This window comes from Salvelinus fontinalis, chromosome 13, assembly GCF_029448725.1.
Source record: "Salvelinus fontinalis isolate EN_2023a chromosome 13, ASM2944872v1, whole genome shotgun sequence".
In the NCBI taxonomy this organism is placed as follows: domain Eukaryota; kingdom Metazoa; phylum Chordata; class Actinopteri; order Salmoniformes; family Salmonidae; genus Salvelinus; species Salvelinus fontinalis.
Genome location: NC_074677.1, coordinates 41,094,378 through 41,121,259, shown reverse-complemented (window position 1 = coordinate 41,121,259; position 26,882 = coordinate 41,094,378). Strand labels below are relative to the sequence as shown.

Below are 26,882 nucleotides of genomic sequence, written 5' to 3'. Positions count from 1 at the left end.
GGAACCACTTGATGAGCACAGTTTTTGTTCCAACCTTACACTAACACCTGTTTCAAGTAGTCAAGGGTTAGTTAGTTGAAACAGGTGTGTATGTTAGTCTCGGGCTGGAACGAAGGTGTGCACACCCTCAAGGCCCCTAAGAATGAATTGTCAGCATGCAGCCCATTTTTACACACGTAGGCCACAGTAAACACACAGACATGCACAAACACGCACACATATACACGCATGCGCACATACACAAACACAAACACACACACACACACACCCTAACCAGCTTTGTTTCAGTGTCCCTGCCTCCTTATCATCTAGTTACCCATCAACCACATAACAAGCTCTTACCCATTAACACCGATACACACCACAGAACACAGTGCTACTATGGGCTAATGGCTAACCCATAAATACTACTCCCTTTTATGAGAGAAACACACACACACACACCGGTAAACATGGCCGGTGTTCAGGCCACACCTAATCGGTTGGCCCTGATGTGTGATGTCATGGCTTAGGTGGGTCTGACCAAGCTGCAATAAAATATAACAAGATAAGAGTGGACAACTCCTCACCCGAAAGCAAACAGACAGAGATACACACACAGAGAACACACTGTGAGAAGCCTTCCTTCCTGGATACGGAGACAAGGGAGAGGTGAGCTGCTAAAGACTGAAGGAGAGAAGGAAATAGGACTGCATACAGAGGAGAAAGACAGTGTGAGGGGTAAAAGGTGAGAAATAGTAACAACGAAGAAGAGTGAGAGCGAAAGAAGGAAATAAGGCCGAAGTGAGAGTCTGGGACAGTGAAAGAGAAGAAGAAAATAAAGAGACTGAGAAAGGAGGGAAAGAGCCACAGCAGAAGAGTGAGTGACTGAGACCAAGAAAAGGAGAGTGAGAGAAAGAGGAGTGCCATCTTAATCCTAAATGAGACTTAATTGTAGTGTGGTGCGATGGCATCGTTTGCTCTGGAGCTAGTGGGTGTGATCCTGTCAGTGCTGGGTTGGTTACTGAGCGTAGTGAGCTGTGCTCTGCCCATGTGGAGGGTCTCAGCCTTCATCGGAGCCAACATCGTCACAGCCCAGGTCTACTGGGAAGGTTTATGGATGAGCTGTGTGGTTCAGAGCACAGGCCAGATGCAGTGTAAGGTGTACGACTCCATGCTGGCCTTGCCCCAGGACCTGCAGGCTGCCAGAGCTCTCTCTGTGGTTACCATCATCCTGGGGGTCTTAGCTCTCCTCGTGGCGACCATCGGAGCCAAGTGTACCAACTGCATCGAGGAGGAGGGAGTGAAGGCCAAGGTGATGGTGTCCGCAGGAGCTGCCTTTATCCTGGCTTCGCTGGCCCAGCTGGTGCCTGTGTCCTGGTCAGCCCACACCATCATCCTGGAGTTCTACAACCCTATCATCCCCTCGGCACAGAAGATGGAGATCGGAGCAGCGCTGTACCTGGGCTGGGCCGCGGCCGCATTGCTGCTGGTGGGGGGGGCTATCCTCTGCTGCAGCTGCCCTCCTCAGGAAGACAAACCAATGACAAGGTACTCAATCCCTCCCCAAAGCCGGATGGAATATTCCGCTGCTCCAAGGTCCATGGCCCCCAGCTCCTACAACAGGAAAGACTATGTGTGAGAAAAGGAGGGGTGGGGGGGGGGGGTGTTCAACATATCTGTTTATTTGTGGGTTTCTTGAGAATATAACGGAGTGTTTCCACAGTTTGTTTAAATATACCAGGACCATGGGCAAATTCTTTTACTCATCCTCGCCTTCATGGAAAGGGAGATGTATCGAGCACAGGGCGGCCAAGATACAGTATATTATGACAACAATTATTACAAGATACAGTATATTATGACAACAATTATTACAAGATACAGTATATTATACTGTATCTTGACAACACATGTCATTATATAATAGATATTCTGATAAATAAAACGTCATGGCAAGTTGACCCACAGCTGAACTTAATGTTTATATCATATTTATCAGAACTTTTTTTTAGTTTGCTCTTCTTCTTTGTAGTGGTTTGAATCACTCATTTCCAAATGTTATATGGAATATGTGAAACACAGCCTTTGGGTTTTGTACTGTTGTGAGAAGAAGAGGTAGGACGTTGCAAAGCTTGTATTGTATTGTAAATAACTGTTGTGTGTACCAAAGAGCAAGCACAGTTTGCAGAAAACAATTTTCTTCAATGGATAAATAGGTCATGCGTCCAATCGATCCAACAGATGTTATAACAAAGCAAGATACTTGCAGTAGGACTAGGAAATGTATAAATATATTTTATATGATACATAAATACCAAAATATACTGTGCAGGGTTACTGGGGCTCAACCAGTCTAGCCAACAAGGTGGCACTGTAGCCATAAACTATGTGACAGCAGTGACATTGGGATGGGAGCAAATTTTCTCCCCATAGAGTGAACCTGTTTAAAAAAAAACGGCTCATATGGAAGTTTGTAATCTGTTTTTGTTGTTGCGTTATGTTATCTTTTCACCATTCTTATTATAATTGACAGCCAATCTGGGCTCTGTTTATATTGTAAATTATTTTGAAATAAATAACCTTTCGATGGTACGTGTAAGTGTTACTACTGTACTGTAAATGGTGGACCTCTGTTTGCCTGACAATATTGTGTTTTCAGTTTGATTCATAAACATCAGTGTACAGTTACGGCCAAACATATTGGAACCCTTGCACTTTTCGTTAAAAAAAATCCCTACAAACTTTTGGTCTCCACACCTTCTTATTGGATTTTCAACATTGCAGGACGAATTATATTCTTGTAAACTTAAAGTTACAATTTTAAAGTAGAAAATAAAGGCAAATAAAATTATTGGCACCCTGGAGCTATTACTTGGTTTGCAAATCCTTTGGCCAAGATAACAGCCAACAAATGCTTTCTTTGAACCATCAATACGCTTGCTGCACCTTTCTACTGGCAATTTGTCCCACTCTTCAGCAGTAAACTGCTGTAATTCTTCAATGTTTGAGGGGTGCACTCCACCAACTGCTCTTTTCCACTCTCACCACAGGTAACGGATGTGATTCAGATCTGGACTCGTCACTGGCCACTCCAGAACAGTCCAGCGTTTCTTCTTGAACCATTCCAGGTTGCTTTTTATGTGAGTTTGGGATTGTTGTCCTACCAGAAGACCCACAACCTTCAAAAGAGACACAGTTTTTGGACACTGAGTTGAACATTGCACTCCAAAACACCTTGATAATATGCTAATTTCATGATGTCTTGCGCACATTCAAGGCCCCAAGCCCCAAGTACCAGAGGCAGCAAAGCAACCTCACAGCATTATCGAACATCCCCCATAATTGATTGTATAGAGGGTGATCTTTTCTTTGAACACTTCTTTTGGTCGTTGGTAAACATAAGAACACCCCATTGCTGAAGGAGACACAAGAAAGCTTGATTCAAAAACCCACAGAAACACCGAAACAAGTAAAATTCTTGGGTAAATGTTATGTGGACCAATGAAACAAAATTAGAGCTCTTTGGCAATACAGATCAACGCTGTGTTTACTGATGACCAAATGAAGCATTCAAAGAAAAGAACATCCTCCCTGCAGTCAAAGATGGTAGAGGTTTGATAGTGCTGTGGGGTTGCTTTTCTGCCTCTGGTACTGTGGGCCTTGAATGTGCGCAAGGCATCATGAAATCAGCAGATTATCATGTGTTTTGTAGTCCAATGCTCAACCCAGTGTCTACAAACTGGGTCTCCATTGAAGGTTGTGGGTCTTCCAACAGGACAACGACCTCAAACACACATGAAAAAGCATCCAGGAATGTTTAAAGATGCACTATGCAAAAATCGCTCTGCCATTTCCTGGTTGCTAAAATTCTAATAGTTTGCCTAATTTCAGTTTATGTGACAAAACAAGCAAGTGTCTAACCGCTGTGAAATATAATTTCCAAAACCAAAAAGGTTGCATTTTCTGCAGTTTGAAGCTGGTGTACACAACCGAAAGTGAAAGACGCAAAAAACAAAATTAAGAAAGGGAAGCATAGAAATAGCACACATAGAACAGATATGCCTCTTGTTAGACTTACTTTCAATGAGAATGACAGGTCTACAACTCACATTTTTATGCGGATTTGGTCGGGTTACCCCAAAAAGTTATATATTTCAACTTTAAGAGATGCTGGACTGGGCCCAGATTCCCAATAGCGTCTTAAGTCTAAGTTCATCGTTACAAATTTCGTAGGAGCATCGTTAAAGCTGTTTCCCAAAAACACATGAATTAACGTTGCACTTGAAAACGCTAGTAATCTAACGCCTGCCTCAGACCACTCGTAGAACAGCTAAGTGTGTTGTTAGATGCTTTTTTGCCCTCCTGCGTCACTGTATACACAGAATATATCAGTTAAACATAGAATCACATGGTTTATCCATCTCTCTGTGACAGCCGATAAATTCAGTATAAAGTTTCCAATGTCTTTGCAATGGTTACAAACAAGCGACATAAAAAGACGCTTAAAATAAAAACCGAGATGGCTGCATTAAAATGTAAATATAGTAGGCTCTAGGCATATTTCAATCATATTGAAATATATTTAATGTTCAATAAATGTAGTTATATTTTGCTACTAGTAGGCTACTGACTGTAATTTGTCTCAATATATATTTAATGATGTGCAGCCTAACGTGTGCAGTCATGTGCAAGATCTGTCATTTTGTAAAGATTTTGGGAGGGATAAGCATTAGAGTAAACCACCGCAATATTTGCAGCCATAGACGGTAATATTTCTCTCTAGAAGCTGATCTGTCGTCAGTATTGTGAAATAATTAGAATGTTAACGTACGATTTTGAATTGAGAATGCTGATCTGAGAGCAACATCCCCTTTCTTTCGATCCTATCAGTATCGACACATGCTCCAACGACGCACTTGGCAACCGCTCTCTCTGCGCATGTTACATCAGTCAGGCCATTTGAGTGCATTATGTAATTCTATGGAGGACCAATCAAAACCACATTGAGGAACCATTCTGGCTGCCTTATTTTGTGCTATCGGCAGTCTCTTCAGGTCACCAACACTTGCATTGCTCCAGACGAGGTAATTTGACTATGGATGAGAGCTTGTGAGATTTGTTCCAGAATTTGCTCTGGGAGTCCATCTTAGCATACTGATCATTTTGTTGCAGAGTTGTGAAATGTGTGATGACCAAGATACACAGTTGTCCAGCAGCACACCTAACAGCCTAGTCACTGAAACATCTTCTATTGGTGTCCCGCCAACTGTCAGCTGTAAGGAGGGTAGTTTATTCCTCCTGCTCTTCGTAGATATTGCCTTGGTTTTCTTTGTATTTAGCACTAATTTGTTTGGGGTTATCCAATTTGAAATACTTATCCTGTCAGCTTCAGAGACTCTTTTCGCTGACCTTCAGAATTGCCTTTTACCAGACAGTGGTTTTGTCAGCAAACATGGTTGCCGTAGAATTGGAGAGGGAGGTAATTTGTATAAAGCAAGCATATACAGTGCCTTCAGAAAGTATTCATACCCCTTGACTTTTTCCACATTTTGTTGTGATACATAGTGGGATTAAAAAGGACTTCATTGTCATTTTTTTGTCTACGATGTACACAAAATACTCTGTAATGTCCAAGTGGAAGAAAAATTCATACATTTGTAAAAAAAAATACATAAAAAACAGTAATATATCTTTATTATACACTGCTCAAAAAAATAAAGGGAACACTTAAACAACACAATGTAACTCCAAGTCAATCACACTTCTGTGAAATCAAACTGTCCACTTAGGAAGCAACACTGATTGACAATAAATTTCACATGCTGTTGTGCAAATGGAATAGACAAAAGGTGGAAATTATAGGCAATTAGCAAGACACCCCCCAAAACAGGAGTGATTCTGCAGGTGGTGACCACAGACCACTTCTCAGTTCCTATGCTTCCTGGCTGATGTTTTGGTCACTTTTGAATGCTGGCGGTGTTCTCACTCTAGTGGTAGCATGAGACGGAGTCTACAACCCACACAAGTGGCTCAGGTAGTGCAGTTCATCCACGATGGCACATCAATGCGAACTGTGGCAAAAAGGTTTGCTGTGTCTGTCAGCGTAGTGTCCAGAGCATGCAGGCGCTACCAGGAGACAGGCCAGTACATCAGGAGACGTGGAGGAGGCCGTAGGAGAACAACAACCCAGCAGCAGGACCGCTACCTCCGCCTTTGTGCAAGGAGGTGCACTGCCAGAGCCCTGCAAAATGACCTCCAGCAGGCCACAAATGTGCATGTGTCAGCATATGGTCTCACAAGGGGTCTGAGGATCTCATCTCGGTACCTAATGGCAGTCAGGCTACCTCTGGCGAGCACATGGAGGGCTGTGCGGCCCCACAAAGAAATGACACCCCACACCATGACTGACCCATCGCCAAACCGGTCATGCTGGAGGATGTTGCAGGCATCAGAACGTTCTCCACGGCGTCTCCAGACTCTGTCACGTCTGTCACATGTGCTCATGTGCTCAGTGTGAACCTGCTTTCATCTGTGAAGAGCACAGGGCGCCAGTGGCGAATTTGCCAATCTTGGTGTTCTCTGGCAAATGCCAAACGTCCTGCACGGTGCTGGGCTGTAAGCACAACCCCCACCTGTGGACGTCGGGCCCTCATACCACCCTCATGGAGTCTGTTTCTGACCGTTTGAGCAGACACATGCACATTTGTGGCCTGCTGGAGGTCATTTTGCAGGGCGCTGGTAGTGCACCTCCTTGCACAAAGGCGGAGGTAGCGGTCCTGCTGCTGGGTTGTTGCCCTCCTACGGCCTCCTCCACGTCTCCTGATGTACTGGCCTGTCTCCTGGTAGCGCCTGCATGCTCTGGACACTACGCTGACAGACACAGCAAACCTTCTTGCCACAGCTCGCATTGATGTGCCATCGTGGATGAACTGCACTACCTGAGCCACTTGTGTGGGTTGTAGACTCCGTCTCATGCTACCACTAGAGTGAGAACACCGCCAGCATTCAAAAGTGACCAAAACATGAGCCAGGAAGCATAGGAACTGAGAAGTGGTCTGTGGTCACCACCTGCAGAATCACTCCTGTTTTGGGGGGTGTCTTGCTAATTGCCTATAATTTCCACCTTTTTTCTATTCCATTTGCACAACAGCATGTGAAATTTATTGTCAATCAGTGTTGCTTCCTAAGTGGACAGTTTGATTTCACAGAAGTGTGATTGACTTGGAGTTACATTGTGTTGTTTAAGTGTTCCCTTTATTTTTTTGAGCAGTGTATAAGTATTCAACTTCCTGAGTCAATGCATGTTAGAATCACCTTTGGGCAGCAAATATATCTCTGAGTCTTTCTGGGTAAATCTCTAAGAACTTTCCACATCTGGATTGTACAATATTTGCACATTATTATTTTCAAACTTCTTCAAGCTCTGTCAAATTGGTTGTTGATCATTGCAAGACAACCATTTTCAGGTCTTGCCATAGATTTCCAAGCACATTTAAGTCAAAACTGTAACTTGGCCACTCAGGAACATTCACCGTCTTCTTAGTAAGCAACGTCAGTGTAGATTTGGCCATGTGTTTTAGGTTACTGTTCTGCTGAAAGGTGAATTCATCTCCCAGTGTCTGGTGGAAAGCAGACTGAACCAGGTTTGCCTGGTTCCTTTTATTTTTTATCCTGAAAACCTCCACAGTCCTTAGCAATTACAAGCATACCCATAATATGATGCAGACACTACTATCCTTGTAAATATGGAGAGTGGTACTCAGTAATGAGTTGTTTTGGATTTTCCCTACACATAACACTTTGTATTCAGGACGATTCAAAGACTCAATCATGGACACTCTTACTTACAGTTGTGGCTGCTTTGTGTGATGTATTGTTGTCTCTACCTACTTGCCCTTTGTGCTGTTGTCTGTGCCCAATAATGCTGGTACCATGTTTTTGCTGCTACCATGTTGTGTTGCTACCATGCTATGTTGTTGTCGTGATGTGTGTTTGTCCTATATTTATATTTGATTTATCTATTGTTACGTTCCCCAGTTTCTGTGTTGTATTTGAGTGTGTGTGTTTCAGGAGATGGCTTCCTGGAAGCCTCCCCAACCAGCTGATTGGTCGACTCAATGGCTAAGGGATGATTAGAGAGCTGACCCCGCCCCCTCGTCAAGATGCAGCTGTATCCAATTAGACTACTGAAGCCATATAAAAGCCAGTGTTCTGTTCAGGAGGAGAGAAGATTTAATATTTGAGAGATTAGAGAGAGAGGCATTTTTTCTGGAGAATTTGATTGTGATAAAGTGTTGTTTGTTTCTCAAAGAGATTTGGTATGTACTATGTAAGTTGTTGCTGAGGGAGCTGATTGGTTATGTCTGTTATGTGTTATAGGACACACTGTTTTGATTATTGAAATTGTTTGTTGTTCTGTTTCATTTGTTCCCAGGGGGGAAGGAGAAGGCACTTTGGGAGTGCTTAGGCAAGAGGCCTGCGGGCATAGGCAAGAGGCCTGCGGGCATACAAATACCCGTAGTATATTCAATGTCTAGGCACACTAGGTAAGACCTGGGCGGACCACCCCCTGTATTTTGGTTAGGGCACCAGGTGGTGCTAAGATAGGTAGGCAGGTTAGATAGGAGAGGGGGAAGCTTTGATATTTACTGTCTTTGCTTTGGTTCCGTCCAGCCCCTTTTCCCCATATTACCGTGTAGGAAATAAATCCTAGTAACGGTAAATTCTGCCTTTGTCGTCCTTTCTCGCACCTACGGTCCATGCCTCTTTCGCTTCACGGAGAGTTGAGTTGCAGCAGGGAGTTGCGTTCCCTCTTCTCAGAAGCGTGCGTAACATCTATTCATTTTTAATCCCAGCCCCCGTCCCCGCAGGAGGCCTTTTGACTTTTGGTAGGCCATAATTGAAAATAATAATTTGTTTTTAACTGACTTGTCTAGTTAAATAAAAAAATGTAAAGTGAGTCCATACAACGTATTATGTGACTTGTTAAGCATATGTTTAAAACTGAACTTATTTAGACTTGCCATAACAAAGCGGTTAAATAATTGACATTTCAGCGTTTCGTTTAAAAAACGTGTGTAAACATTTTTGAAAAACATAATTACACTTTTACATTATGGGGAATTGTGTGTAGGCCAGTGACAGAAGCTCAATTAAATAATTTTTTAAATTCAGGCTGTAACACAAACCAATGTGGAAAAAGTCAAGGGTTGTGAATACTCATTCTGTAGGCACGCACTGTAAGAGGTTCTTGGTCACTACATTGTGGAACACCACAGTATACAGAATGGGCACCATTTAATGTATGTAAACTGCTTGCTGTTGACAAGATATGGCTGTAACCATCTTAATGAGGTGTTATCAAATCCATAGTCACACAATCTCAACAGTACATCATGATTATCAAGGTCAAAAGCAGCAATAAAATCAAGAAGAAGTTTACCTTGGTCACGTGACCTGCCATTGATCTTTTTAAATCAGCCAGAGCTCTTGCAGCCATATGATCCTTACGGTATGCATGCTGGTAGGCTGTGATACTTTTATTCTGTTCTATATATTCCCATATATGGTTTCTGCCAATTGCTCCCAAAATCTTACGAAATGACGACAGTAAGCTAATTGGTCTACTGTTTGATATTATAAAAGGTATTTTTTTTCTTTTGGAATTGGACACAATTTTGCATGCCTCCACTCATTAGGAAACTTTCCTTGGATTATTGGGAGGTTAACAATATGCCTAATTGGAACTGCAATATACAGTAAGTTGCTGCTAGTCAAAATTGTTTGTTGTCAATGAGATTGAGCCCATGTGACCTCAGGTAATCAAATGAATGTTTTGAGCACTTCATCAGCTGATACCTGTGGTAATGTGAAACTGCAGGCTGTTGATGCCATGATTAGGTCAATAGAATAAACAATGTGCCTTTCATATCAAATCTAATCTAATTTTATTTGTCACATGCGCCAAAAATCAACAGGTGTAGTAGACCTTACCTTGAAATACTTACTTACAAGCCCCTAACCAACAATGGAGTTCAGGGCCCCCTGGAGTTCAGGGCCCCCTAACCAACAATGGAGTTCAGGTCCCCCTAGGGTGCAGGGCCCCCTGGAGTTCAGGGCCCCCTAACCAACAATGGAGTTCAGGGCCCCCTGGAGTTCAGGGCCCCCTAACCAACAATGGAGTTCAAGAAAAAGAGTCAAGAAAATATTTATTAAATAAACAAAAGTAAAAAATAAATAAAAAGCAACACAATACAATAACAATAACGAGGATATATACAGTGGGTACTGGTACTGAGTCAATGTGGGGGATAAAGATTAGTCAAGGTAATTGGTACATGTAGGTAGAGGTAAAGTGACTATGCATAGATAATAAACAGCGAGTAGCAGCAGTGTAAAAACAGGGGAGGGGGTGTCAATGTAAAATGTCTGGATGGCCATTTGATTAGCAGTCTCATGGCTTGGGGGTAGAAGCTGTAAAGGAGCCTTTTGGTCCTAGATTTGGTGCTCCGGTAGCGCTTGCTGTGCGGTAGCAGAGAGAACAGTCTATGACTTGGGTGACTGGAGTATTTGACCATTTTTTGAGCCTTCCTATGACACCGCCTAGTATATAGGTCCTGGATGGCAGGAAGATTGGCCCCAGTGATGTACTGGGCCGTGCGCACTACCCTCTGTAGCTCCTTGCGGTCGGATGCTGAGCAGTTGCCATACCAGGCAGTGATGCAACCAGTCAGGATTTTCTCGATTGGCGCCATCTTACTTATAGTTTTGATGTCTTCAATATTATTCTACAATGTAGAAAATGCTAAAAATAAAGAACAACCCACGAATGAGTGCGTGTGTCCAAACTTCTGACTGGTACTGTATATATAAGTTGGCTCCATGTAGTTTTACGTATAGGTCTATTGTAAATGTGTATTATTAATGCGTCAGCATCTTTTTTGCAAAAAGGCATACAAGTACAAATATAACTTTAAGTTACATATTATTTTGACAGAGGTAGTGAATTGATCTGCACAGCATTGATGAAACAGGACCACGTTAGAAACACAAGTGGTTCTGAGCTTATGTCATTATTACATAGGAAAGCTAACAGTTACAGAAATCAGGAATGCAGATAGGCTGTATCTATCTGAGCTTCTGTGTCCAACACACCACCACCTGTTGTTATGTTGGGCACCTACTGACCCCAAAAATTACGTTTTTATTATTAATTATTTTCAATGACATGTATTGCTAAAACAAAGGTTTAAGGAAATACAGGCATGCACCACATTACTACAAGACAAAACAGCTCAGTTAAGCCTGATGGTCTTGTAAGTATAAAATGCTTGCTTTCATTTAATTAAAACAGCATGAAAAGGTAGAGTAATGAGATGTCTTACTGAGGTGGGTGACAAATTAAATGCTTTACCTTGTATGCGGTACACATCACGTTATTGTGGAAGCACCTCCTCTAAGAGTATGAACTAGACTGTTTGAGAAGGTTTGAATCATAAGCAACATGCCTAAACATAGTTTGAAGTACAATACCAACATAGCTACTGTAGTAGGTCAAAGCTGTGTGCTGGAAAACCTCGGTAGAGCCTGGGTAGAATAGGCATTGTGGTGCTTATGTGAATTTCATAAATTTTTTTGGTTTCAGACCAACGCCAACTTCTCACTTAAAATGGTGTTTTTTGTTTTTAATAATACTATGATTGGTCGAGCCCAAAGGTACATATTTTTACTGCAAAATATCAAACCAATACGTGATGAAGTTTGGTTGCCAAACCTTTTTCTGGAGGATTTAGTGGTGGCATTAACCATTTCCGTTAGATTTACACTGTCATTGAATCTGGCAAGTCTGGATTTGTGGCCCTCGTTCTTGTGCTTCCAGTTACAGTAATATTAAAATCTTTGAGAATATATCACTTTTTGTTTTCATCAGTAGCATGGTCAATACTGTCACATATAACATCCAGGTAAGATACATTTGAACATGTACACACACCCAACTAATTTTGGTGGTTGAAATGGTAAATTAAACTCTAGTCGTAGTATTTCTATATCATGGGCATTAATATAGAGTTGGTTCCCGCTTTGCTGCTATCACAGCCTCCACTCTTCTGGGAAGACTTTCTACTAGACGTTGGAACATTGCTGTGGGGAATTGCTTCCATTCAGCCACAAGAGCATTAGTGAGGTCGGGCACTGATGTTGGGCGATTACGCCTGGCTCGCAGTCTGCATTCCAATTCATCCCAAAGGTTTTGAGGTCAGGATTCTGTGCAGGCTAGTCAAGTTCTTCCACACTAATCTCGACAAACCATTCTGTATGGAGCTTGCTTTGAGCATGGGAGAATTGTCATGCTGAAACAAGAAAGGGCCTTCCCCAAACTGTTGCAACAAAGTTGTAAGCACATAATCGTCTAGAATGTAATTGTATGCTGTAGCATTAAGATGTCCCTTCACTGGAACTAAAGGGCCTAGCCCGAACCATGAAAGACAGCCCCAGACCATTGTACCTCCTCCATCAAATGTCACAGTTGGCATTGTGGCAGGTAGTGTTCTCCTGGCATCCGCCAAACCCAGATACCTCTGTCGGACTGCCAGATGGTGAACGTTATTCATCACTCCAGAGAACACATTTCCACTGCTCCAGAGTCCAATGGCGGCGAGCTTTACACCTCTCCAGCCGACGCTTGGCATTGCGCATGGTGATCGTAGGCTTGTGTGCGGCTGCTCGGCCATGGAAACCAATTTCATGAAGCTCCCGACTAACATTTTTCGTGCTGACGTTGCTTCCAGAGGCAGTTTGAAACTCAATAGTGAGTATTGCAACCGAGGACAGACGATTATAATGCACTACAAACTTCAGCACTCGGAGGTCCCATTCTGTGAGCTTGTGTGGTCTACCATTTCCCTGCTAAGCCGTTGTTGCTCCTCGACATTTCCACTTCACAATAACGGCACTTATTGACGAATATTGACGAACTGACTTGTTGGAAAGGTGGCATGCTATGACGGTGCCACGTTGAAAGTCACTGAGCTCTTCAGTCAGGCCATTCTTTTGCCAATGCTTGTCTATGGAAATTGCATGGCTGTGTGCTCGATTTTATACACCTGTCAGCAACGGGTGCGGCTGAAATAGCCGAATACCCTAAATTGAATGGGTGTCCACATACTTTTGTGTATATATAGAGTATATTGCTGCACCACCACCTCGTCTGTTCCTGTCCGTTCTAATCGTAGTATGACCACTGATGCTGTCCATCAGTAATAGAATGATCCAGATGGGTTTCTGTGATAGCTAGGACATGCACGTTGTCTTTATGCACCAAGTCATAGACTTCATGGATCTTATTAGGGAGGCTACACACATTTATATGGGTGATATGGGGACCTTTCTTTGATAATTGCAAATCGATAGGACATTTTTGTAGAGGTAGTCATTGTGTTTTTAGTGGAACACTGGATTCAGGACTCATTGTAAACAGGGAATGGCCTGTTAGCCAAGAGTGAGTACATTTTGTGTATCTGAACATCTGGCCATTTATGTACAGTTTGTTCACAACCTGTGCAACTCGGTCGCTCTGGCCCTTTGTTCTCTCATGACAGGATAGAGCACTTTGCGTCTCTTTTATGTTGTGAGGAAAGTGGTCATTCATCCCATAGTTATTCCTTTTAATTCTCTGCCTCTGCTTTTGGCCATTTCCTTCTGTTTGAAATGTTCAAAGAACGCAATAATTGCGTGAGGTCTGCCTCTGAAGGATTTCCCCATTCTGTGCACCCTGGAGAAGGTGATTTTCTCCACCACATCAGAGGGCAGTTTCAGATTTTCAGTCATAAATTAATTCACACTATTCTCTGGTTCGATATTGTCTGTTTTAGAAATCCCCCCCCCAAAAAATTTGAATGTCTCTCATTCCCTGAGATTGTATATCAAGCAGTGACTCCTTCAGCATTCTGCTCTCCCGATTGTGTCAACAGCATTCCGCATGGTATGCACAGTACCTTTCAAAGATTTATTCTCCTTCTTCAGTTTGTCTATTTCCTTTTGGCTGAACTCTAAACTGGCTGTCAGTTCTGCGATGCTCTGCTGGTTTGTCTGTAGCATCTCCAGTCTCTCCAGGTTTTTGTGGACAGACTTCAGTACGTCCCTGGCACCGTCCTCTGCCTCCAAGCAATGGGTTTACATTATATCCAGAAAATACATGTCCACAAAATCTTTGCACCAGTCACAGATTGTGGCTTTGGAATACAAAACGCAATATATAAGGTAGGGTCTATTTTAACTACATTGTTTGCCGAAAAAATATAATTGGCTATTCTAAGCACTGAGGTTAAAAGAGTATAGGAAAAAAAAAATCCAGAGAAAAGTGATATACTGTATTCTTGGTATCTGGAAGTGTGACTTGTCAGATTCAATGAAACACTCGTTCTATGACTAAGTTCAATTCTACTTCCAGTCATTCATATTCAAATTCTACATCGTGTGGGTTGTGGTCAATTTAATTTCAACTCATGAGTTGAATGGGAGTCAATTCCAAAATTCTGAATTGACCCCAACCCTGACTGAGTGGGTGTGTTTGAGCGGATCACCTTTGTCAAGACGTCCATTGACGTCACCGCCTTTCAAAGTGTCTTGAATTATGGGGATAAAAATTGACTTGCGGCTGACTATATCGACTACATGAACTTTAAAAAAATCATGGAGTTTTTTTTATGAAGTCACCTTCAAGTCGCTGCAGTTCCTTCTCACCAACCGCACCATGCCGTCGTCACAGTTTGTCAGTCAATCATTAGGGTGTTTTTGTTTGACCCACGCCAACGTTGCCAAACACGCAACCGGAACAGGAAGCAACTTTGCGCCGATTACAACGCTACAGGTGATACAAATGAAAGTGATATTTGAGACCTCTCTCTAACCAATGAATTGTACACACGTTATGTTTTCAGTTTGTGAGTGTGTGATATGGTGTTCTAGAAAAAGTTCATTAAGACATTAATAAAGACAAATGTTTATAAAGAAGAGTGTAGAGTGGCCCAGCCCCCAAAGTGACTCTTTACACTGTATCCTTTGTGATGTATTTGTAATGCTGCATTATCTCATCAAATGCGGCCATCTTGGGTTGCTGGACCACAAACAGCATAACTGTTGTGTTTCCCCAAGTTTGTCTGTACAACTGCTTTTGTCAGCTGAAAGGTGCTTCACGGACAACTAAGGACAAAACAGCAAACTAAGCTAACATATGTCATTTTTTAAAGATGGTCATATCCAGGATCATTTAACTATTTGATTTTGAGAAAAAGGGTTGATAAAATATTGAATTTGGCCTTTACTACGATAGCCCATATAAACGCTCAGGAAATGTTAACTTTTCTTTTACACATTTTTAACCTCTTTTTTGTTGGCACAAAACTACCTCCATACTTCCGTACATTTTGAAAACCGATACCAGGTTACCTTCAGACGAGTCCTGTGACACTTGTGAGGGTCGTAGAGAAAACGGAGAACGCCATCGTGACCATAGAGTGGTCATATTAGTTTGTAGCCCAAACGGTTCGGACGCTACAGACAGAAGTTGTCAGTTGTCTGAAATCAGCAGTACTGATTTCAGACGAGTCTTTCGGATGCTACAGACATTTTCGTGAGAAGACCAATTTTCAGGATGTCTCATGGTCTGACAAACACTGTTTAGCTCGGCCACCAGATATCTCTAGCTTAAAATGACAGATTTTGATGGGGATTTGTTTTATTATGTTACTTAGATTGATGCACGGGTCAATAGACTCTTAGTTAAGGATTTAAAAGTTACTGAATATTAGGTATACTTATGACGGACAACAATTGTGTGGGTGACATTTTTTATGGTATTTCTAATCTGGCATTGGGTATATATGTAATGTGAGTGTGTATCTAACCGATACTGAGATGAGGGAAAGGAAGGGGGATACCTAGTCAGTTTTACAACTAAATGCATTCCACTGAAATGTGTCTTCCGCATTTAACCCAACCCCTCTGAATCATAGAGGTGGGGGAGTTTGTATGCTAAGGGTGTCTATGCTCTTTGTCTCTCTCTTTCTCTCTCTATTTACTCAGAAAACGTGTTTTCAGGGATCTGGGAATATTTGCACACACAATCGCTCTGTTACAGGAACAGACACAGAAACCTGCTGGCTGTGGAAAGCCAAGTCACCATATGGCACCAGGAAGTAGGCTAACATAATAAAGCGACACCAATTCTGACAGGAATGTTAACCTTTTCCTTATTGTCTTTTATTACAGTTTTTTCCAACTGCTTACACACAAAATCTTTTCATGTCACACAATTTTTGAAACCTCTCACTCAAAGTGCAAAACTACACACCAAATATCCAAAATCATAAGCTATTTCTCAGCCTTTGACTCAGTTGTCAATTGCATAAAACACTTTTTTCAAAACACTACACACAATTCTCTACCTAAAACACAAAAATCTAACAGGAGTGACTTGCTTTCCTTTTCCAAACACAACCAATCAAAATGCTACACTTATTCACCAGGTCACACACACACTCCTCACATGTGCAAACACTAATAGCTTAACTGATCACTAACCAATCACTGCTTTACTGTAGTATAGGCCTATAAATAGGTCAAAGGTCAGATTACCTGTTTTGAACAATGGATGCCAACAATGGACAGCGAGCAAGAGGAGTAGGAGGGAGAGGAAGAGGAAGAAGAGGACGAGGGCAAAGAAGAGAAGGAAGGAGAGCCATCTCTGATGAGATTAGGGCAACACTTGTAGATCATGTGATCAACCACGGTTTGACCATGAGAGAGGCTGGACTGAGAGTCCAGCCCAACTTGAGTCAATTTACAGTGGTGTCCATAATTCGAATCTTCAGAAATGAGACAGGTATGCAACTGTCTAATGACTATTTTAGAATTACAGTAATGTACTGTAAAATACGTATGACTGCATAGTATTGCATAAACATTTGTAACTCTAAGCCATCCATTTACTGCCATTTGTACATTGTTTACAGTTCCTATGCTGAACACATACTATGTTTGAATTCTGTACAGAGTGGAAAGGCAAAGACATCATGGAGGATGAGGATGCTTGTTTACAGATGTACAAGAGACTGCAATTATAAATATGGTTTTGGCCAACAATGCAATTAGGATAAGAGAGCATATCTTGAATAATGACACCATATTTAACAACATCAATGCTGTAAGCCTGTCGACCATACAACGCATCATCCAACGGCACCGAGTGACGATGAAACAACTTTACAAGGTGCCATTTGAGAGAAACACTGACAGAGTCAAGAATATGCGACATGACTTTGTAGAGGTATGTATGCAACACTACTTCCAGTACTTCAGACATACCATATTTACTCATCTGTATATCCTTTTGTCTGTTACAGAGAGTATTGGAGCTGGATGCCCATGTAATTCGCCATGAATTTATTTATGTGGATGAGGTTGGCTTCAACCAGGCACCGCGGAAGAAATGTAATAGGACAGAGGGCAATTACCAATGTCCCTGGACAGCGTGGGGGTAATATAACTATGTGTGCTGCCATCACTCAAAACGGGGTCCTCCATCACAATGCTACACTGTGTCCATACAACACCGGCCATATGCTCACTTTTCTGGATGCAATTTACACAATGCTTGTCCCTGATCCAGATCAGGAGCCTGCTAGATTTGTGGTTTTATGGGACAATGCTAGTTTTCACCGGGCTGTTCTGGTCCAAAACTGGTTTGCCACCCATCCACAATTTGTAGTTTTGTACCTACCCCCATATTCACCTTTTCTAAATCCCATAGAGGAATTCTTCTCAGCCTGCCGCTGGAAAGTGTATGATCGCCAACCCTATGCCCGCATGCCCCTTCTCCAGGCAATGGAGGACGCATGTGGGGACATAGAGGTTGCCTCTGTCCAAGGTTGGATACGCCATGCTAGGAGATACTTCCCTCGATGTCTGGCAAGAGAAAACGTATCTTGTGATGTGGACGAAGTATTGTGGCCAGACCCAGGCCGGAGAAGAGATGAAGCGTAGCTTAGCACTGGTGACTGCCCCCCCCCCCCCCTACCAATTCCTGGACTGCCCCCCCAGGACCCCACACACACAATTGTGTTCTTTACTGTATTCTAAAGAATATACTTTTGATTTACATATGTTTATGGTTTTGTTGTATGCTACTGTATGCAACAGTAATGTTTGGCCTAATAAATATTTTCTGTTTCTACATTGCATTGGTGTTTACAGTGTACTTGTTACCCCTCTCAGCAGATTACTTTCACTGTAGAACATTGTATTGAAATGTAGATATAAGCCTATGAAAGACCAAAGAGCTTTAGATTTAGAACAACAGTGTTTACATGGTATATCCAAAAATGTACTATTATGAAAGCAGTGTTTGCCATTTGATGCAAATGCTTCATTCTGACATGTGTTTATGGCATTTTGAATGCAGTGTTACATTTTGAAGGAGATGTGAGGCATTTTGCATTTTGTGTGTGCAGTTTTGGGAATTGTGTGTAGAGTTTTGAAAAAAGGAGACAGTTTTGAAAACGTGTGTAAGCAGTTGGAAAAAACTGTAATACATTCTATTTGGAATATAAACTAAGGAAGAATTATACAAATTATGGAATAATTACCATTACAGTCAAGGGACCAAGAGACCACTGTCAGAAATCACTATCATAAAATGCAATTGCGTACTTTGCTATAGGTCTAGGGCGATCACAATGTAAGGCTTTATTGCTCTGTGTGTGCGTGCGTGCATTTTTGTGTGAGCGTGGCTATGACTGAGTGTATCTGCCTGCCTGTGTATTTTTGTGTCTGCCTGAGTGTGTGTGTGTGTGTTTCCATGCAAATAAGTAGCCACAGGCCCTACCCAATTGACTGGCTGCTTAATGTTTGTCGCCAAACCAACATAACCCCTCCATGTTTTTTGTGTGAAATACACCTGTATTCAAACCATGATATGACACTTCCTGACTTGTTCCACCAATTCGGTGCCTTTTGAGAAGTGTCACAATTTTTTTTTAAATAATAAATGATTTTCCTTAATTTGAACATATTTAACTTCATAAAAATATGTTTTCTCATCTCAATTTTTTTTTTTAAATTACTTTACTACATTAAGTGCCAAATAAAGTAACAGGATTGACCGTGACAAGGTTGATGATTTCATCCTAAATCAGCAATAAATCCCCCTGTGACAGGGAGAATGGACAGCAGGAAGTGGCAATTGAATGCAAGCTTCACCACAAAATGTAATTTGTTCAAACATTTCAAGCCTGTATATCTATGGGTAACAGGGTTGACGTGTTACTGCATGCATGACCCACGCAGTTTTTTATCCACACTATGATTTTACTTTCAGATGTTGAATGTTTCTTTAGAATTTTTTTTTTTTTTTAAATGAATAGTTTCACCATATTAAAATGAGAGTTCAGTTCACATAAATGGGTTGACCTTAAAATGAGGGACAGACTTAAATGAATCGCTAATCACATGAAATAAATGATCATCTTCAGAAATGACTTTGTCAAAGCCACAAATTAACTAGAGCTTTACAATGATGGTAAAAACTTGGATAAAGTGTGCGGTTAAGTGCGTTAAAATATTCCCAGAAGTCACAGAGGGTGCAGGGAGGGACATGTCAAATGCAGAATTTTGGCACTTTAGCAAGTCTTTATCAAAAAGGCACTCGTTACACAAAAGGCCCTCGTGTTGTGGAACGACCGACCTATACCAGCCTGTACCTCAAATATACAGTGTAAATCCAGTCAGAAGACATGATTCAGCATACTTTCCCCCAACATTTAGAGGGCATTATTTCTTCTGAAAGGAGCAGGCAAGGCCAGGGTAATTGTCATTGTCCTTATGTTCCTGTAAGGAACAGTCAAGAGGGAGTCAGATTACAGGTGAAACCCTCCCTTCTGGCTGCCTCCTCCCTCCCTTCTCTTCTCTCATCTCTCCTGCTTCTCCTCCCTCCTCCTCCTCCTCCTCCATCCATCCCCTTCTCAGTAGCCTCTATGGGCAGGTCATTGTTTTTGTGAAAAGCTTGAAAACTCCTGTTCTACCATACTGAGACATCATCACCAGGTGACTGGTCCCTTCCTTCTCTCCTGCCTACCCTGGGGTATAAAGGATCTCTGATTATGTGGCAGCATCACTTAGCTACATCACACCCCCACACACAGAGCGAGAAAGAGAGAGAGCGAGAGAGCGAGGAGTTACAAGGAAGAACACTGAACACAAAGAACCACAAAGAAGCTCCAGATTTGGAACAGACTCTTCTGTCTTTGATTAGAATCTCAGCTTGACTGAATCCTCTGTTAGTTCTAGAATTTGTGCACTGGACTCTGGAAGTTGAGAATCTCAGCAGGTTCTAAGAACTTCTTAGTTAAGTCACATCCTCATTCCACCAGGAAGGGCAGGTGTTGGAGAGAGCCAGCCCAGGGAGCTAGCATGTCGATGGGCATGGAGATCGTGGGAATTGCCCTGGGCGTCATAGGATTCATCCTGGGCATCGTGGTCTGTGCTTTGCCCTTGTGGAAGGTGACAGCCTATATCGGAGCTAATATTATCACATCCCAGACCATATGGGAGGGCCTGTGGATGAACTGTGTGACCCAGAGCACGGGGCAGATGCAGTGTAAGGTCTACGACTCCCTCCTGGCCTTGCCCCAGGACCTGCAGGCTGCCAGAGCCATGACAATCATCGCAATCATCCTGGGGATTCTAGGGGTGATGGTCTCCATCGTCGGAGCCAAGTGCACCAACTGCATCGATGATGAACCCTCCAAAGCTAAAGTCATGATCATCTCCGGAATCTTCTTCATCCTGGCCGGGATCCTAGTCCTCATCCCTGTCTCCTGGTCGGCCAGCACCATCATCCAAGACTTCTACAACCCCCTTCTGATCAACGCACAGAAGAGGGAGCTGGGGGCCTCTCTCTACATTGGCTGGGGGGCCGCAGCCCTGCTACTGATCGGAGGGGCCATGCTGTGCAGCTCCTGCCCCCCCAGGGAGGAGAAGAGGTACAAGCCCCCCGGCATGGCCTACTCTGCCCCTCGCAGCGGGGGTGCAGCGCGATACGACAGGAAGGACTACGTCTGAGAGAGACTTCTTCACCTGCCTGATTGAATGGAGGGCAGAAAAAAAAATTAAGGAAAAGAAGAGGAGAGGTATCGCTATTCTGAACATTAGCGTGTTTGTTTGCTGTCTGACACAAAAACTAGGAGAGGAATCTGCTAGAAAGACTCCAACATGAAGAAATGTGTGCTTTAATGTTACTTCTTGGCTTTTCCTCCCCTGCGCATTTCTATTTAGTTTCGTTGTTCAGCTGTATAGTGTGCAGGCTTGTGTGACGTATGGTAGAGGCTGTCAGACCGAGATACTGTACATATAATCTCAAATGGCTGGGTTGACAACTGTTAATTGTTTCACAATAGTTTCAAATATAGTTTTTATTCATTCATTTCAAGCTTGAGCTGACAAACCAAAGCCCTTTTGTTTCAGCACCGTACTGTAAATGAAAACTTGAAGGTTCTTGGTTTTCAAGTACTTGAAAAAAAAAGCTATAGTTGCACAGTACGTGGGCTCATATTTGTAGTGCAGTACTGAGGGCCTTATTGTGTCTGTAGTTTTCTGTTGGCAAGGTAAGATTTTGTTACACTGAAACTTGTAGTTAAAATGTTGCACTGTGTATCACTGACACGGAGGAGTAACTAGCTCTCGCTTTTTTTTTTACATGGAATTGATCATGTGATTCTGTGTGTGTGTGTGTGTGTGTGTGTGTGTGTGTGTGTGTGTGTGTGTGTGTGTGTGTGTGTGTGTGTGTGTGTGTGTGTGTGTGTGTGTGTGTGTGTGTGTATGCATGCGCGCGCGTGTGTCTTTTGAATGTATTTGACTATGAGAGATTCTGCTAGGTCCATGATACAGCCTCAGGTCCCATTATCATAGATGTCTTCCTCTTCACAGTTTCACTGTATTTAGGTCAATGTGTGTACATTTTTTGGTAAAATAAGATTTGTTTTGTACAAACAATCATATATTACATAGCTTTTTAATATCATGCATGCTTTGTGTTCAGATTTTTTTCTCCGAAATATTATGATACTGTATCTGTACTGTCACTTGTAAAGGAAGAAGACTATTCCATGTGTATAGTTGTGCTGTTTGTAAAACCATGATTCTAATAGGAGAGGGACAGTACACAAGGATCGTTGTATGTAGTGATGAGATAGCCTTGAACTTGTTCATTTTGTCTTTCGTGTCATAAGTCATCCTTGGTTCCTGCCTGTGCTGGGTAAAGATACGAGGGAGTCATGACCCTTTCCTTAGGACCATCTGGCAGAACGCCCAGAACATGTTCTATGAATTAAGATAGGAGATGGCGCCAGTCACATGCTGGAATCAATCCAATGAATCATGTTTATGTTGGTTTTTATGTGGCCGTATATAAGTATATATGTATAGAGCTCACTTCAGACTGGTAATTTTTGCACCCAACTGACTGACCTCTCCAGCTTGCTGACAATAAAGAGTGATTCGTGTAATATTGACTTCAAGTGTATCGCGTTTCAGGTAAGACCCAGATGCAGACAGTGTCGAAGTAAACGTTTATTACTAGTACAGGGGCAGGCAAAATGACAGATCAAGGGGCAGGCAGAGGTCAATAATCCAGATAGGGTGAAAAAGGTCCAGAACAGCAGGCAGTCTCAGGGTCAGTGTAGGCAGGGGTCAATAATCCTGTGTGGTGTGGCAAGGTACAGAATGGCAGGCAGGCTCAGGGTCAGTGTAGGCAGGGGTCAATAATCCATTGTGGTGTGGCAAGGTACAGAACGGCAGGCAGGCTCAGGGTCAGGGTCAGGGTAGGCAGAATGGTCAAAACTGGGAAAAACTAGAAAACAGGAACTTGAACAGACAGGAGCAAGGGGAAAAACTCTGGTAGGTTTCACGAAACAAAATGAACTGGCAACAGACAAACAGACAACACAGGTATAAACACACTGGGGATAATGGGGAAGATTGGCGACACCTGGATGGGTGTGGAGACAAGCACAAACACAGGTGAAAAAGATCAGGGTGTGACAGTACCCCTCCCCCTCTCTAGGGGCGCCACCTGGCGTCCTACCTGGGCGCATACCTGGCTGACCAAGGTGCCGGCTTTGGAAATCCGCGATGAGGCCTGAGTCCAGGATGTCCCTAGCGGGGACCCAGCACCCGTAGGGGTAGATCCCGGGTGGACAGCCATACCTTCTGCCCGAGACGATACCGGGGAGCCCGGGGTCCGGTTTCGATCTGCCACTGGAGGTGGACTTGAGAAGGGCCGACCGGGCTCTCTTCCAGGTACGATGACAGTGGCGGAAAAACATCTTGGCCGAAGGTATGCCAACCTCTTTCTCCTGCTCAGGGAAGAGTGGAGGCTGATACCCCAGGGAACATTCAAAGGGCGATAGACCAGTGGCAGAGCAAGGAATGGTGTTGCGGGCGCATTCGACCTACACTAGTTGCCGGCTCCAGTGGGGTTGGCGGAGACCAGGCAGTGCAGAGTTGTCTCCAGGTCTTGGTTGGCTCTCTCCGACTAGCCGTTGGAATGGGGGTGGAACCCAGAGGATAGGCTGGCTGACGACCCAATGAGTGGCAAGAACGCCTTCCAGAACCGGAATGAGAACTGAGGACCCCGGTTGGAGACCATGCCCACAGGCAGTCCATGTATCCGGAAGACAAGCTGCACCATGAGCTGGGCCACCTCTTTGGCAGAGTGTAGCTTGGGGAGAGGAAGGAAGTGGGCAGCTTTGGAAAACCGATCCACTACGGTCAGGATGTTGTCATCAGACGGGGGGAGACATGTGACAAAGTCCAGGGATATATGAGACCAGGGACGGTAAGGGACAGGCAGAGGTTGAATGAGACCAGCCGGAGCTTGCCGAGGAGTCTTGTTCTATGCACAGATCGTGCATGCGGCGACGAACGCGGAGACGTCAGGAACCACCAAATGCTTTGTCGCACAAAGGCCAGGGTCCGCCGGGATCCCGGATGGCGGGCAAGCCTGGAGGAGTGGGCCAACTCCAGGATGAGGAGCAGACCCTGTCAGGAACGAACATCTGGTTATCTCCACTCCTCCAATGCTATCTTCACCGCAAGAAACCCACGATTCCCCACATCGTAGTTCCTCTCTGTGGAGATGAGGCAGTGGGAGAAGAAGGCGCAGGGATGTAACTTGAGGTCCAGGGCAGAACACTGGTACAAGACAGCCCCCACTCCGACATCCGAAGCATTGGCATGCACCACAAACTGGCGGGACGGGTCAGGATGAACCAAGATGGGAGCTGTGCTGAAGCGGTGTTTGAGATTTCGGAACGCCCTGTCAGCAGCTTGGGACCACATGAACGGAACCTTGGGAGAGGTGAGTGCAGACAGGGGGGAAACCAGGGTGCTGTAACCCCGGAAAAAGCGGCGATAAAAATTGGTGAATCCCAGGAAACGTTGTAGCTGCACTCTGGATGTAAACTGGGGCCAATCCACTACCGCTCTCACTTTTCCGCGATCCATCTGTACACTCCCTGCAGCAATGATGTAACCCAGAAAGGGGATGGTGGAGCAATGGGCAATTAAAGGGTTGCCTAACAACCTGGTACCAAGCAACACATGATGTCTTTGTTGGGTGTGGCTGGTTACTGTCGTCCGTCCGTGGTTGAAAGACTATGCAGAGATATTTCAACTACTGCAGGATTGTATTTATGGGACAAAGATGGAGGCGAGTGAAGTTGGGGTCTGGACCGATGAGGCTGAGGTGGCATTGGTAAAATTGAAACAAATTCTGATGTCCAACCCTTGCCTGGGCCTGCCCGACCATACAAAACCTTTTCATCTGTTTGTTTCTGAGACGGGGGAGTTTATGTCAGCACTTTTGACGGAATATCATGGATATAGACTTGTTATAATTCTAAACGATTGGATAGTGTGATCAGGGGAATGGTTTCCTGTTTGAGATCGGTAGCGGCTGCTACTGAGGCTGTTTTGGCATGTTCTGATATTGTGGCTGTGTCTCCTTTAACCCTCCATGCGCCCCATGCTGTGCACACAATTATTACACAGGCAAAAACGGCTCATTTAAAGCCTGCGAGACTGCTAGACGATCAGAACATTCTGTTGACAATGTCCCATGTTACTCGGAAGCGGTGTACAATTCTTTACCCTTTAACTGAACGCTTCTCCCAATAGCAGATGCTGGTTGAAGACCGTGACTGTGACTTAGCTCTTGAAATTGACTGTAGCCCTAGGTTGGACTTGAGATACCCTGTTAGAAAATCCGGATTTGTAGATGGGTCTGCTCAGCGTAATGATTAAGGAGAGCCTTAAGTTGGTTGTGCTGTTGTGACCAATTTGGAGACTGTGGAGAGTGCAAGGTTCCCATCTCACCTGTCAGCTCAAGGAGCATAACTATATTTTGACTAGAGCTTGTATTTTGGATAAAGACAGCTCTGTTAACATATACACCGACAGTAGGTATTCATTTGGTGTAGTGCATGATTTGGAACATTGTAGAAGAATAGAGGGTTTTCGACCTCCTCTGGAAAACAAATTACTCACGGTAAGCTTGTGTCCTGTCTGTTGGAGGCTGTTCAACTCCCCTCGTTAATCTAAGTGATAAAGTGTCAGGCCCATGCTCCCTCTAAAGATAACATTTCTCTGGGGAATGCCAAGGCTAACTGTGCAGCTAAACGGGCTACTTCTTCTTCTGTTTCCTCCCTCCTACAGATGGCAGCAGTTCCAGCTCCCACCAACCCTTTCTCTGTTAATTACATCGTTGCTTTACAGGCCAAGGCTGATGCTTTAGAGACAACTCAAGTGGGCGGGGTGCTGTCATAAGGACACGTCGGGTGTATGGCTTGATGAGCGGAGCAGACTTGCCATGTTCCGTTGTACTTTCCAGTTCCTTGCAAAATTGTCAAAGGAGGGATGGTGGATATTGTAAATGAATGTTGGTGTAGAGTAGGCTGTACTGTGTTTGCAGAGAATTTCTGCAAGAAATTTTTGATTTGTATGACTAACTAACATTTCAGTCAATCCAAGGCCCGAAGGACCTTTTGAGCATTAATGATGGACTTCATTGAGTTGACCCCTTGTGAGGGGAATAAGTATTGTTTTCCCTTGCAGGAGAGCCCACCGGCTGCTGTGGCGAAAGCACTCGTGAGAGAGATCATACCCAGAACAGCTTGTCCCTTCAAGGAACGGAGGAGGTCATATTGTGTCACCCTTAACAGTGTTCTTAAGACTCTTTTACCCCAGTTGAAGGCATCTTTGCCAAATTTAGCAGGTGGAGCTGAACATTGTTTGAACCCAGGTGATTTCGTGGTGGTGAAACACTTCAGGAGAAAGAGTTTGAAGGACACCTGTTGGAGAGGCACCAAGCTCTTCTGACTTGCTCATTCAATTAAACTGAAATTTCAATTCAAGAATTGAAAAAAATAGTATCTATTTTCAATGACAAACTGAATAAAGTTAAAAAATAGAAACAATTTAAAAAGCTTTAAAAATGTTGAATTTAAAATTCAAATCATTCCTGATTCGACTGACTTGAATTCGAATTTACCCCAAACGTGTATTAAAGTGTGCTGTAATGTGCTCATAACTTAGCATGGTCGCTCTACTACCCCTTTCCTTCAGAAAGTGTGGCCTGGAGTGACCGTCTACGTATTTTTGCCTCAAAATGAGCATTGCCCCACCCCACCTCACCTGTAACACTGACGCAGCTAAACCAGGGATAGCTATCTCTAGCTGGTATCAAACTGTCAACAGTTGGTTACTTCTCAAGGCTAGTGCGCACAGCATGTTACAGACATTTCAATTCAAAACAACTCGTTTATCCCATTACGGACAATACGGTGTTG

At 43.4% G+C, this 26,882-nt stretch overlaps 1 protein-coding gene across 1 annotated transcript; it reads left to right on the top strand.

Moving 5' to 3' along the window:
* Nucleotides 1-497: 497 nt before the first annotated feature.
* LOC129867847 (uncharacterized) lies at nt 498-21,114 on the top strand. The gene is made up of 2 exons (XM_055941332.1): nt 498-1,617; nt 20,409-21,114. Exons 1-2 carry the CDS (start codon nt 947-949, stop codon nt 21,097-21,099), a joined length of 1,362 nt encoding a protein of 453 aa, XP_055797307.1. The 5' UTR covers nt 498-946; the 3' UTR covers nt 21,100-21,114.
* The last annotated feature ends 5,768 nt before the right edge of the window (nt 21,115-26,882 follow it).

What these genes read in the sequence shown, in the direction of transcription:
- LOC129867847 (XM_055941332.1), top strand. Translation starts at nt 947, where the DNA reads ATGGCATCGTTTGCTCTGGAGCTAGTGGGTGTGATCCTGTCAGTGCTG. An exon ending in TACAACAGGAAAGACTATGT is followed by an intron (nt 1,618 to 20,408) that starts GTGAGAAAAGGA and finishes TCATTCCACCAG; the next exon opens with GAAGGGCAGGTGTTGGAGAG.